Source organism: Syngnathus typhle, linkage group LG20 (assembly GCF_033458585.1).
Source record: "Syngnathus typhle isolate RoL2023-S1 ecotype Sweden linkage group LG20, RoL_Styp_1.0, whole genome shotgun sequence".
Lineage (NCBI taxonomy): Eukaryota > Metazoa > Chordata > Actinopteri > Syngnathiformes > Syngnathidae > Syngnathus > Syngnathus typhle.
In genome coordinates this window covers 1,023,036-1,035,388 of record NC_083757.1, presented here as the reverse complement: position 1 = coordinate 1,035,388, position 12,353 = coordinate 1,023,036, and the positions used below count along the sequence as shown (strand labels likewise).

The window sequence follows — 12,353 nt, the reverse complement described above, 5'->3', positions numbered from 1 at the left end:
GCTACTGACATTGTCCTGATGATGACCCACCGGAACCTTTACTGTACATTTGCGTCCATTTTAATATGGCTCCGTCTATCAAAAGACTTTGCTGATACACTCGCGTTCAGGGACGCTCGGACACCTACCTACCTTCAAGCGGGTGGGAGGGCGACATCTTTTTCAGGAGATCCATGCTGTCGCATCCTGTCACATTATCTTTTTTTGCTCTTCTGCATCTCTGTGAAAGATTGAATACAAAGAATTTACTTTTGGGTTTTTTTTTTTGTGTCTGGATGAGTTGTCATGGAAACAAAATGTGCACCCAAGGCAGATAAAGAGAAAACACTAAATGGTGACATTAAGTACACTTTTGCACATCATAAACACTGCAGGCATAAAAGGCAGAAGTGAAGTTTAATAAGCTTCGGCAAAAACTTGACTGAGCTGAAATACACTTCCTGTTTTCAGTTTTATTTAGTCCGTTTTACAGTGGGGAACAAATGGGTTTGCTGCCATCTAGTGGTCGACAGTGGAATTACATCCGCCATAAACAAGAAGCGATACAAAAAAAACTGCGAAGCTGGAAGCCGGCATGAATAGGGCCTCGCTGTGCATAATTTGTGATAAAGCTACTTTAGTGGATTCTATCACATGGTGCAAGTGTAAGTAATGGTGTAAAAAAAAATTAAAAAAGACACACATGATGACTCACATGCACACACACTTTTGCCTTTTCTTTACCAAGAGCAGCAAGCACTGAGCTAATAGTTTATCAGGCAACACACACCTGCAATGGAGGGCAATGGAGCCTGCTACCACTTCTCAGTGTGTGCGAATGTCAGTGTGTGTGTGTGTGTGTGGGGGGGGGGGGGGGGGGGTCGCGTTAATGCTGTTGGGGCCCGAGGTGACAATAACACACCTCTCGCTTGAGTGTGCAACACACATCACTGCACGCTCACAGACTGTGTGTGTGTATGTGTGCTAGTATGCCTACGCGGCGTGCATTTGCTCTTGGGCGCTAAGCTCAACTTTATCGCATGTTGGCATCTAAATCCAGGAATAAATGTATTCTATATTGAACGCTTTGTAGCAAAGTAACTAATCGGCGGCAAATCACTTTTTGGCACCCTGCTGTTAAGCTGCAGTGCTTCGGTACCTAAACATGCACAAGACATAGCGACGTCCCCAAACTTACAAATCAAATTTCTGGAAATAAATCAAAGACAATTTAGAACTGAATTAAAAAAGAAGTCGAGCCAAACGTGTTCCTGCAAAATATGTATCCATCTCAGGGGGTGGCCATCTTGTCACTTGCTGTTGACTGAAAATGACAACCCGGTATGGAAGTTTATCTGTGCCATCGGATTTTGAATTCGAATTTGTAGCACTGAATTTTTTTACATCCAATTTTTAACACTGAATTTTTTTTTGCATCTAAATCAGACTTTGAATTTTAAAAGCCATCGAATTTCTAGCACTGAATTTTTTTTTCCTAAGACTTTTTTTTCAATGTCTCAAAAAATTCAGTGTCAAAAAATTCAATGTCTTAAAAAATTCAGTGTAAAAAAATTCGACATCTCAAAAAATTCAATGTAAAAAAATTCAATGTCTAAAAAAATTCAGTGTAAAAAAATTCGATGTCTCCAAAAATTCAGTGTAAAAATATTCCGCGCGGACATCCGGGGTAACCAAGGGAGAAGTAATCGATCCCTGTATCAAATCATCCAACGTTCAGCCAATCAAGTTAAACTCCATTGGTCATGTGACGTCGAAACAGGAACGTCGTGAAGTTCAAAGGTAACAGTAACAGTTAATACTGTAATACTGTAATGAACTTGAACTTCACGACGTTCCTGTTTCGACGTCACATGACCAATGGAGCGTAACTTGATTGGCTGAACGTTGGATGATTTGATACAGGGATCGATTACTTCTCCCTTGGTTACCCCGGATGTCCGCGCTGAATATTTTTACACTGAATTTTTGGAGACATCGAATTTTTTTACACTGAATTTTTTTAGACATTGAATTTTTTTACATTGAATTTTTTGAGATGTCGAATTTTTTTACACTGAATTTTTTAAGACATTGAATTTTTTGACACTGGATTTTTTGAGACATTGAAAAAAAAGTCTTAGGAAAAAAAAATTCAGTGCTAGAAATTCGATGGCTTTTAAAATTCAAAGTCTGATTTAGATGCAAAAAAAAATTCAGTGTTAAAAATTGGATGTAAAAAAATTCAGTGCTACAAATTCGAATTCAAAATCCGATGGCACAGATAAACTTCCATAACCCGGTTTCTAAAGTAAATAACCCATCGGGTTGGAATACAGGAAGTTTCTGCAAAGAGGTGGCAGCTTTAACTTATTTTGCAATCATCTCATAAGTCCTATAATGGGTCAAAGGCTAACAGAAGAAAGACAACAACTAAGGTGTGTATTTCGGGGCGGGTAGTAAAGCTTCTCCAAACGGGGCGATGACGAAGGCTGCATGGCCGCCTTTGTCACTTTGTCAAGCCGGCTGTCAGTCACTCTGTCACCGCCTGGCGAGCTAAGGCCGCATCAATCACACTCTTGTCAGCTGCAAAGGCCCGTTTGCCGTGGACGGATTACACACGTTTGGGCCAACACGCAGGAACTATTGATCCATCTCTCCTAAATGAACGCCATCTGGCTCATTAAGGAGGGCAAATATTTGCAGCTAGCTGAACAGAAAGCACAAAAAGGAGCACCACCACCACCACCACACACACACACACACACACACATCTTCTATCATAAACCAGTAAAACGCAAAAGTGACACTTTTCCAGAGTGATTACTTAAAGTGTGTTGTCACCTTTTAGGCCTGGTGTGTCCCACTTTGTAATCCACCTGTGTCAAGGAAATGCTCACTGCAGGCGTGTCAATACTTTTCCTTTACAGCACCACAGCGCTCCCCCCTGGTGAAATAGTAGAACAGCAGCTCTTACAAATCTGTGAGGGTTGCTGAAATTGTCTGGTTAAGATAAGTCGAATAAAACAGGCAGAGGGACACGAGTGCAAATAAGGATAGAGTATGAAATACAGAGTTTGAATCAGTTCCATTTTTCCTTCTCTTCCCAATCTGATGCGGCTCATTTTCTCTGCGTCAAAGAGCCTTTTGTCACTCGTGTGAAGCTTGATGAAGAGAGCACGGATGGATGAACAGATGGACGGATGAATGGATGGATGGATGGATGGATGGATGGATGGATGGATGGATGGATGGATGTGAAAGATAGTGCAAACACCTGAAAGGAAGAACGGAAAAGGGAGGAGGTGAAGGAGGACGGACGGAGGGGGGGGCACAACTCACATCTTGTGAAGACAGCACACATGCTGAGTTTCAAAGTGGTGCAGTACGACTGAGTGGGCATGCATACTAATCCCGACATGTTGGTGTCTGTTGGAAGGTCACCGCGTACCTTTTCCGTGATCACCGCTGTGACTTCTGAACATACTTCATACTTATATATTTTTGTGCTAAATGGATCCCCCGCCAGCGTCTGAACGCGTGAACGTTTGATGCCGGTTCACATTGGGTTTGCGCTCTTCCTTTCAAAGAGATTACAAGCAGATTGCGACTTGCCTCACTCGTTTGCACGTGTGAGTATGGGTTGAGTGGACTTGCGGTGCCCTGGTCAAATTGAACTGTCATGGCTAGAATGGCCACTTTGATCATTTCATGTTCGTGCAGTGAAGGGAAAAGAGAAGGATGAGTCGAGCGGAAGGGAGGAGGGGAAAAGCTGAGTGGAAAAAGGATGGACAAAATCAGGTTTCCAAATGCCAATGAGAGCAAGAAATACACATTCAAACAAATCAAAGCGGAAAACTATGAATGGGGCGGACAAGAGCGGGCCAGGGCAGGAAGAAACTGGAGGGCACGCGGACAAAAAGACGGGCAGCTGATGGAGGATGAGGGATGAAAGCTTCCTTTCACTCTCGCGATGGGGATGCGCTTCGCATGGCATGCCACTTACCCACCATCCATAGTGTGAGATGACTTCCCAGAATTCCTTTCATGTCCACCACGCCGGTATTGGTCCTCCAGGACGGAGCCTGAGGTGGGGAAACTTCAAGACACAAACATTGGGCATGATTAACTACGGTTGAGAATGGACATGGCAAGAACTTTCTGAGCCCACTTCTGACACTAAATGTAAAGTGGGATTTGATTATTGGATTGCATCAAGAATTGATTTGCAGAAGATAGTGACCGAGCGAGCCCTGCTGCAAACAGCAAAACTCTGTTCATTGACACCCACCTAAAAAGACTACCGTAATTTTCGGACTATAAGTCGCACCGGAGTATAAGTCGCACCAGCCATAAAATGCCCCAAAAAGTGAAAAAAAAACATATATATGTATATGTCGCTCCTGAGTATAAGTCGCCCCTCCACCCAAACTATGAAAAAAAAACGCGACTTATAGTCCGAAAATTACGGTAATCGTTGCCCGAGTATGCCACAAGAGGGTAGCAAAGTAATACCTTTCTCGAAATAAAAGATGCCACAATGACGGAAAAGCACTATCTTTGTCTAAACATCACCAAGGTGCCACAAGATGGTTAGTGACTGGTACCATCTTGTGGCACCAGTGACAATTGAGGAGCTTCATTTAAAGATTCAATAAAGCGTCTCGATTCACTTCAACATGTTTGCTAGATGAATAGATAGATAGTTGCGCGTGGGCCTGGTCAAGTGTGCGGATGTGAGTGTGTGCTACCTTGGAGGACAGCAGAAGGGTATCCAACTAACTTCTCAGCTCGTTCAATCACAAGGTGACAGGGAACACGAGGCTGCAGAGAGGAGGAGAGAAATAATGAAGGCGACAAGGCAAGACGGATGGCGAGAGGTTAAAGATTCCGATAGACGGGCGGGAGAGCGGCGCAGTGTGGAGGGACAGACGGGCGGCATTAAAAAGAATAGTGTGGACTCGCCAGGGTGGCGGCGGCGGCGGCATTCTTTAATCATGGGGATACAAGACTGCAGGAAAAGGGCTGGATGGAGATGGGTAAATGAGAAGAGTGGCAGATTTGAGATGGAAATAAGTCAAGCCAGGAGCCTGCACAGTCCAATTGGGCTCCAGCATAAGGCTACGTGGTAAAAAAAAAAAAAAAAAGATACTTATAAAAAATAAAATAAAGTATGCATGTGCAATACTCTCCAAAAAAAGTCACTGTTTTAAAACATTAAGTAGGTTTAAACGTTTGAACTGATTTCCAACCAGTGCTCCTATTTTTAAAGCTTATTTATTTGGGGTAAATTTTGGAAGCACAATTGCAGTTTGTGCGGGTGATGACGTCATGTGTCAGTCTAGACATCACTCTTCAAACAACAGCCGTGATCGTATAGTGGTTAGTACTCTGCGTTGTGGCCGCAGCAACCCCGGTTCGAATCCGGGTCACGGCATTTTAAATGTAGATCAAAATGGCAGTAAGCAACATTTTACATCCAAACATGATAACGTCACTTCACACAACGACTCGTGAAATATTATTATAATATATTAAGTAAATACAATGCATCATCGGAATACGTGCAGTTTGGGTCAGCGTAAATTGCACATCGTGCTACTTCCATAATTCAAATACTGCATGTTGACAGAAAAATTAACCATTTTAAAAAAAACTACAGATTGCCAATAGACTACCTTCCGTCGCATTTTATGGCAACAGTGACCAAATTGAAATGTCTTTTAAGTTACCGTTCAAAAGCGACTTGCTTATCTTGATTAGCTAACGAACACGTCGATCGATATATTGCTGACAGCGGCACTCGTTGGGGTAATAGTCCCGCTATTTCTCGCGTTAACTAAAGCGTCCAAATCTCGTCCAAATCCCAAACCAGGAAGTGCGTAACGGAAGTATTGTAAATCCACCTCACGTTAAGCGACAGCGAATGTGATTGGTTTGGTTTGGTTCCCTGAATTGCGATGCGGCTGAAAAGGAGTCTCGCATGCATCATATTTGGACCAGTGGCCGAGCCGGACTTTTAAAGAAGACGATCTCGTCGCGTTGAATGAGACAGCACCGAGAGAGTCGCTAGAGTCCCGTCACTCGGCGGTCACTGACAGCCTGACACTTTCTACACGGGTTAGTCTGATTCCGAACCATGCATGCCTAATCGATATTTATGTGTGGAAGCAACGTAATCGGAATCTGAAACACTTACAAATATTCGACTACCTTACACTTACTTCCTTGTGTATGTCACGTACTTTAAAAATGAGATGCATTTCATAGAGGTGGTGGTTCAAGTACAATAACAAAGTAGAAATATTAAGAACTGTTCAGGTATTTGGACTTAGTATTTATTGACATGGGCACGAGTACAAACTACAAGGCTGACTCAAAGGCACACATCAAAGCTTGGCAGTGATGCTTCAACTCCTCGTTTGAGCAGATAACGTTGCCAAAATTAAACAGAAATCTACAAAGACTGGAGCAAATAAAGTTTCTGCCATTACACATTTGTCATTTTGGAAAAAAACAAAAACAAATCTGAAAAGGTGTATTTTTTGTCAGTCACTTAACCCTTGTTTCAATTCTGCCATATATAAAGATGATCCAATGAATGAATGGTGCACTAACAATGATCAAACCAGATGAGCACGTTGACCAAATGTCCTTGTTGTTGTCGTTGCTGCTTATCGCCATCCAGATTGGGATGGGCCAGCCCTGCGGCTAGACGCCCAACCACCCCGCCGCTATGTTTCTGAAATCGTCATTCACCACCCTGGTGGTGGGTGTGTTTGTGGTGTACGTTGCGCACACCTGCTGGGTGATGTACGGCATTGTGTACACCACGCCGTGCGAGCCCCCCGACGGCGCCGGCTGCATCACACCCTTCCTAGCAGCAAACCCGGAGCTCCAGGTCAGGAACGCATGATGCCATTAGAAGACCTGATTTTGGGATTTAATGCCATTTGTGTGCATCTTCCAGATGAGCATCTACACAGCCCTCCGGCCCAACGCAGAAGGAGGGCACACCCTCATCCACAAAGAGGAGATTCTTAATATCAACGAAAAGTTTGAGAGGTCCGGCTGACATCATGTATCAGCAACTTTTGCATGACCAAGCCAAATTCTGGCATCACCAAGTGTTGCTTTCTTCCACAGGACTGTGAACGTCTCGTTACCCAAGAAGACGCGCAACAACGGCACTCTGTACGCGCTGGTGTTTGTCCACCAGGCCGGAGTCACCCCGTGGCAGGACCCGCAGGAGGTGCACCTGGTGGCCCATCTCACCGCCTACATGGTGCCCAAGCCGCCCGAAATCTCCCTCATATCCCGAGAGGACCAAAGTGAGGTGAGGCGCACTCGAGCCTGCTCGACGACGGTTACCGACCGGCGCGTTAACGTGCGTATTTGCGTTCCCATCCCGCAGGATGTGACGGAAGAAGCTCGCCAGACCAAACAACGCAAAGAAGAAGAAGCAAAAAGAGGCGTGTCCGACCAGCCTGTCTCGCACTGGCGCTCTCGCCTGACGCTAAACATCGTGGCCGACCAATTTGTTTTTGACAAGGAACACGTTCCGAATGACGTGCGCCGCTACCTCCGAGCGTGAGGCTCCCTCCGCAAGCCTTTTTATCTATCCGTGTGTATCTCCCCTGTGTATATCTCAAGATGTCGATTGTTGTTTTCAGGTTTCAAAAGGGCAAGAAGCTGGTTTACCTACCTCTGCTCTTTGTTGACGAGCTCAGCAACCGCGTCAAGGATCTCCTGGTAATTGCGACCCCGTTGCGTTTCTGTTGCACGTGAAAAAAGTGACATGAATGCATCTGCAATGACAAGGAAAGCAGCATTAAACTTTGCAACCTCATGTCGTGTTGATAGGAGATCAACAGTACCAGCCGGGTACTTCCTCTTACCATCTCCTATGACGCCATCTCCTTAGGAAGACTCCGCTTCTGGATCCACATGCAGGATGCGGTCTACTCCCTGCAACAGTTTGGTACGAGCCTCAGAATCACTTTGGTCCTGTGCCGCCATTTCACGCTGCCCTTCGCAGGCTTTACGGAGAAGGACGCCGATGAGATTAAAGGAATCTTCACAGACACCAACCTGTACTTCCTGGCTTTGACCTTCTTCGTGGCCGCCTTCCATGTGAGTCTCCTTTGTGCTTGTTTTGGATTAAGGTGAATCAAACGGATAGAAGAGTCAAAAAGATGTCCTCCTCCTCCCCATTGTCTCCAGTTGCTTTTTGACTTCTTGGCCTTCAAGAATGACATCAGCTTCTGGAAAGAGAAGAAAAGCATGGTGGGGATGTCAAGCAAAGCTGGTAGGACAACGAATGTATATTCGAAATGCCCCCACACGTACACACCTTTGAAATAATCATTTCCCTCCCCAGTGCTGTGGCGATGCTTCAGCACCATCATCATCTTCCTTTACCTGTTTGACGAGCAAACCAGCCTGCTGGTCCTCATCCCCGCCGGCATCGGCTCAGTCATCGAGGTGAGCACACGCAGTTTAAATTGTACAATCCACCACCCCCTTCCAGATCATTTCATTGCACGTCTAACTTCTACAACTCGGACTTGTTGTAGGTGTGGAAAGTGAAGAAGGCCTTGAAGATTCAGGTCCTCTGGAAAGGAGGGAAACCGACGTTCCTGGTAGGTTCAGGGGCACAAAGAAACATTGACTACAGCCGTGTTCCCCAAGCAATGCTACTGGGCTGCACGCAAAGTAGTAGCACATCATATGCAAACAATAGAAACATTGTTTTTTTTCCCCTCCGCAGTTTGGCAAGTTAGACGAGTCGGAGAGAAGAACAGAAGAGTACGACACTCAGGTAACTCCTTTTTCGCTTTTGTGTTTCGCAATCGAATTAATGTGATGATAATTCCCCCCCCCCTCCGTAAGGCCATGAAGTACCTCTCGTACCTTCTCTACCCACTGTGCTTGGGAGGAGCGCTTTACGCCCTAATATTCCTGCGATATAAAAGGTTGGTAAGTTCATAAGCGTTGCTGGCTGAAGCGCTCACTAATGGCGTGTCTTGTTTGTGTCTGTTGTAGTTGGTACTCGTGGCTCATTAACAGTCTGGTGAATGGTAGGTTTGGACGGGCAACTGCTTGTATTGGTCAACTTTCGAACTCAATCGTTTTTGTCGTTGTTGTTGTGTCCTCGTTTGTTTTAGGTGTCTATGCCTTTGGCTTCCTCTTCATGCTTCCTCAGCTCTTTGTCAACTATAAGGTGAGCTTCCAGCTATTTATCAGTCAGCTGTCATAAATGAAGATGTCATCAAAATGTTTGATTTTTTTATTTTCTTTGACAGTTGAAATCGGTGGCCCATCTGCCCTGGAAGGCTTTCATGTATAAGGTGACTTTAATGTTTGGACCTAAAGATAAAAAATGGCTGAATCTATTTTGGTAGAAGCCATATCATTAAAAGGGATAATAGTAAAAGGATGAGTCACTTACAAAAGTAAAGTCAATTCAACAGACTCAACTCCTTGATAATAGTCATAGTATTGGCATTTGAAACTTTCTAGCTTAAGAAAACGCATTATTAAGTTTGCAGGCATTCTAAAATTGACCCTGCTGTTTTACAAGGATGTATGCAAGTATGTCTTTTTTTTTTAAATCGAACGCTATCGTCAGGCATTCAACACCTTCATCGACGACGTGTTTGCCTTCATTATCACCATGCCGACGTCCCACCGACTGGCCTGTTTTCGAGACGATGCGGTCTTTCTCATTTACCTTTACCAGCGATGGTACGCACACATTAACACGCGCACGCACGCACGCAAGCGCAAAATTTCAGCTAAAGCTCTCGCCCTTCCGCAGGCTCTACCCAGTGGACAAGACGAGAGTCAACGAGTATGGAATTTCGTACGACGACAATCCCGAAAGGAAATCTCACAAGGACTAAAAAAAAAGATGAGGCATTCAAGTGAAGTAACATGAATATCCTTATGTGATTGTAAATGTGGTTTTAACTGGATTCCCCTCTCAAATATTGAGCGGATCATTTTTGGGAGGATTTGAGAGGGCACAATTTTGTATTTTTTTTCTTTCCGATGCCTCATCTCTGTTGCATCCAGCAGACAGTTTCGATCAATCTTTTGTTTGCTTTGTCCTATTCCTATCAGGCCGCCACTTCATTCCATTTTGCACAAGTATTTAACATATGGAGCATGTTAGTGCCAAATGTGAGAGGAACATTTATGCCGCTTATTTGCGTGGAGCAGAGTCGCTCTGTTGGGTGTTTTTAAATGGCCACTGAAATGGACAGACAAAGTATTATCACACATTTGTCACATTTAGATTCCTTTCCATTGTTCTAATGTGTGACTTTCTGAAACATTCTCACCAATTTCAGGGTTTCTCTCCCGGTGTAGTTGCAGATGTTTTTGTTTTTTTATGGGTTTAATTGGTATCATTATTTGAGATTAAATAAACTGACTGAATATGTCAACTGGTTTGGATGTTTTTTATTCGTACTAGTGTAATAATGTACGGAAACTGTCAAATATAATAAAATACATGTATATTGTATTGCACATTGTATACACACACATCAAAACAAAGATGTCAATTATTTAAAAATATTTTTCTAACTGTACTTTGAACTGAAGTCTTTTTGGTTTAGCTAAAGAACGACGTAAAAACAAAAACCACCGGAACCCCGTGCGGATACGTCAGTCGTCACTGGCCTTGCGTCATGACGTCATGTCCCCGCGACGGAGGCTATAAAGTTGAAATTCACGCCCACAATCGTCCCTTTCTCCATTAACAGGAAGTAGACGTGCCTAAGGTGCTCGGTTCTTCATCCGAAGCTAAGGCCTGTAATCCGGCGACTAGCACCATTAAAGTTAGGCATCCGTCACCCTAAACGTGAAAACATATTAATACGATGGCTTCCGTATCCGAGCTAGCTTGTATTTACTCGGCTCTCATCCTCCACGACGATGAAGTCACTGTCACCGTAAGTGTCCCGTACCAGCCGTTAGCCACACCACCAATCGGGTTCGTTTTTAGCCTTCCAGTTGCCACACAATGACCACACTTCAAGTTACCTTTTGAGCGTAAAGGCTGGGAAACGACATTTATAGTTAATTGCCTTTTATTTGACATTTAGAGTCGATTTAAGTCGAGCTGCTATCGCAAATGCTAGGCTAACTCTTAGCAGGACACGAGTGATCACGGTCAACAACATGTACGCTGTAGCTTTAGATTTACTATTGTTTAAGAAGATAATAAACAGATTAAAAATGCACGCCTAATGGCTCTCATTTCAAAATGCTAATAGTGGAAGCTACCATTTTGCATGTAACCATGTAATAATGCAAAAGTTAACTATTGCTAGTATCCCTGCTTGAATGAGATTTTTGCAGATCACAACTCAGTAAATGTTACAGACTCCACACTTGATATGAATGCATAATAATGATCTCATATTTTTGTATCTAGGAGGACAAGCTGAATGCCCTGATCAAGGCTGCCGGCGTGAGCGTGGAGCCTTTCTGGCCCAGTCTCTTTGCCAAGGTAATGTTTAAGTGCAATTTCCACGCCTACACGACAAGGACCAAAGGAGGCTCACCTGCATTTTGCATCCCGTAGGCGCTGTCCAACATTGACATCGGCAGCCTGATCTGCAATGTCGGTGCTGGAGGTGGCGGCGCGCCAGCCGGAGCCCCTGCCGCCGGAGCGGCTGTTGCCTCTGCTGGAGATGCCCCAGGTAAAAAAGAATATTCATCATAACCAATGTGGAGACTTGACTTTTCAGGGTTCATCATCAATGTGTTCATTTGTCTGTTAACCCCAAAGCTAAGGCAGAAGAGAAGAAAGAAGAGAAGAAGGAGGAGTCTGAAGAGTCTGATGACGACATGGGCTTCGGTCTTTTTGATTAAACTGGCTGTTTTTCTAAAAACAATCAAATGTGCAAAGCATCTTCTGTGTGTTTCAAGGCCTAGCGAAAAGAATGTTTACAGGAATTATAGTTTCACATCTTGTAATGCAGAGGTGTGCAAAGGATGGTCTGATGTTGCTCACTGAGCATTTCAATCAGGGGTGTCAAATTCATTTTGGAACGGTCATAGTTTAAGAACTAGTTTTGAAATAAATAAGAACCGTTCACCTTTTTAAAATGACGAATGGTCTAAAACCTTTCTAGAAACATCACTAGCTTTTGAAAAGTGAAGACCAATTGCAGATGCACAATTTGTCTTTACGAGCGATACCGCTGATTTAAATCATCGAGTTTGGTCAAATATGTCCACTTGGGCTAAATGCTAACTGGAAGCAACTCGCTCATGAATGCAACACCAGAAACCAGAAGGAGAAAGTTACAAGATAGTCATCACACTCTATAACGAAATAGTAGGAAGCAGTATTAACTTAT

The 12,353-nt window shown here is 43.9% G+C and overlaps 3 protein-coding genes and 1 non-coding gene across 7 annotated transcripts in view; 3 read left to right on the top strand and 1 right to left on the bottom strand.

The window, feature by feature from the left end:
- The window catches only part of trps1 (trichorhinophalangeal syndrome I), a 91,293-nt gene extending 85,501 nt beyond the window's left edge, over nt 1–5,792 (bottom strand). For 3 of the 4 annotated variants that reach the window (XM_061266704.1, XM_061266703.1, XM_061266714.1), the window contains exons 1-5: nt 5,709–5,792; nt 4,728–4,800; nt 3,983–4,075; nt 2,821–2,923; nt 133–220 (exon numbers count right to left, since the gene is read on the bottom strand). The gene's annotated coding sequence lies outside the window, so the exon portion shown is untranslated. Of the gene's footprint in view, nt 1–128; nt 221–2,820; nt 2,924–3,982; nt 4,076–4,727; nt 4,801–5,708 lie in introns of all 4 variants that reach the window. The other variant, XM_061266705.1, reaches the window with a different exon arrangement.
- On the top strand, nt 5,342–5,413 carry trnah-gug (transfer RNA histidin (anticodon GUG)). Its single transcript has one exon. It is a non-coding gene; the product is annotated as a tRNA-His (tRNA).
- Nucleotides 5,793–5,831: 39 nt separating the features above from the next.
- On the top strand, nt 5,832–10,427 carry clptm1l (CLPTM1 like). The gene is made up of 18 exons (XM_061266715.1): nt 5,832–6,096; nt 6,665–6,877; nt 6,947–7,041; nt 7,123–7,312; nt 7,391–7,566; nt 7,650–7,728; nt 7,840–7,957; nt 8,015–8,109; nt 8,200–8,284; nt 8,357–8,460; nt 8,553–8,618; nt 8,747–8,797; nt 8,869–8,951; nt 9,022–9,056; nt 9,144–9,199; nt 9,282–9,326; nt 9,608–9,723; nt 9,797–10,427. The coding sequence occupies exons 2-18, from the start codon at nt 6,713–6,715 to the stop codon at nt 9,879–9,881; spliced, it is 1,644 nt and encodes a 547-aa protein (XP_061122699.1). The 5' UTR covers nt 5,832–6,096; nt 6,665–6,712; the 3' UTR covers nt 9,882–10,427.
- A 293-nt stretch (nt 10,428–10,720) lies between these two features.
- On the top strand, nt 10,721–11,890 carry rplp1 (ribosomal protein lateral stalk subunit P1). Its single transcript, XM_061266716.1, has 4 exons — nt 10,721–10,937; nt 11,423–11,497; nt 11,573–11,690; nt 11,780–11,890. Exons 1-4 carry the CDS (start codon nt 10,866–10,868, stop codon nt 11,860–11,862), a joined length of 348 nt encoding a protein of 115 aa, XP_061122700.1. The 5' UTR covers nt 10,721–10,865; the 3' UTR covers nt 11,863–11,890.
- The last annotated feature ends 463 nt before the right edge of the window (nt 11,891–12,353 follow it).

Coding starts and splice junctions, on each gene's coding strand:
- clptm1l (XM_061266715.1), top strand. CDS start 6,713: ATGTTTCTGAAATCGTCATTCACCACCCTGGTGGTGGGTGTGTTTGTG. Junction 8,110..8,199: donor TCTTCGTGGCCGCCTTCCAT/GTGAGTCTCCTT, acceptor CATTGTCTCCAG/TTGCTTTTTGACTTCTTGGC. Junction 9,724..9,796: donor ATTTACCTTTACCAGCGATG/GTACGCACACAT, acceptor GCCCTTCCGCAG/GCTCTACCCAGTGGACAAGA.
- rplp1 (XM_061266716.1), top strand. CDS start 10,866: ATGGCTTCCGTATCCGAGCTAGCTTGTATTTACTCGGCTCTCATCCTC. Junction 10,938..11,422: donor ACGATGAAGTCACTGTCACC/GTAAGTGTCCCG, acceptor TTTTGTATCTAG/GAGGACAAGCTGAATGCCCT. Junction 11,498..11,572: donor GGCCCAGTCTCTTTGCCAAG/GTAATGTTTAAG, acceptor TGCATCCCGTAG/GCGCTGTCCAACATTGACAT.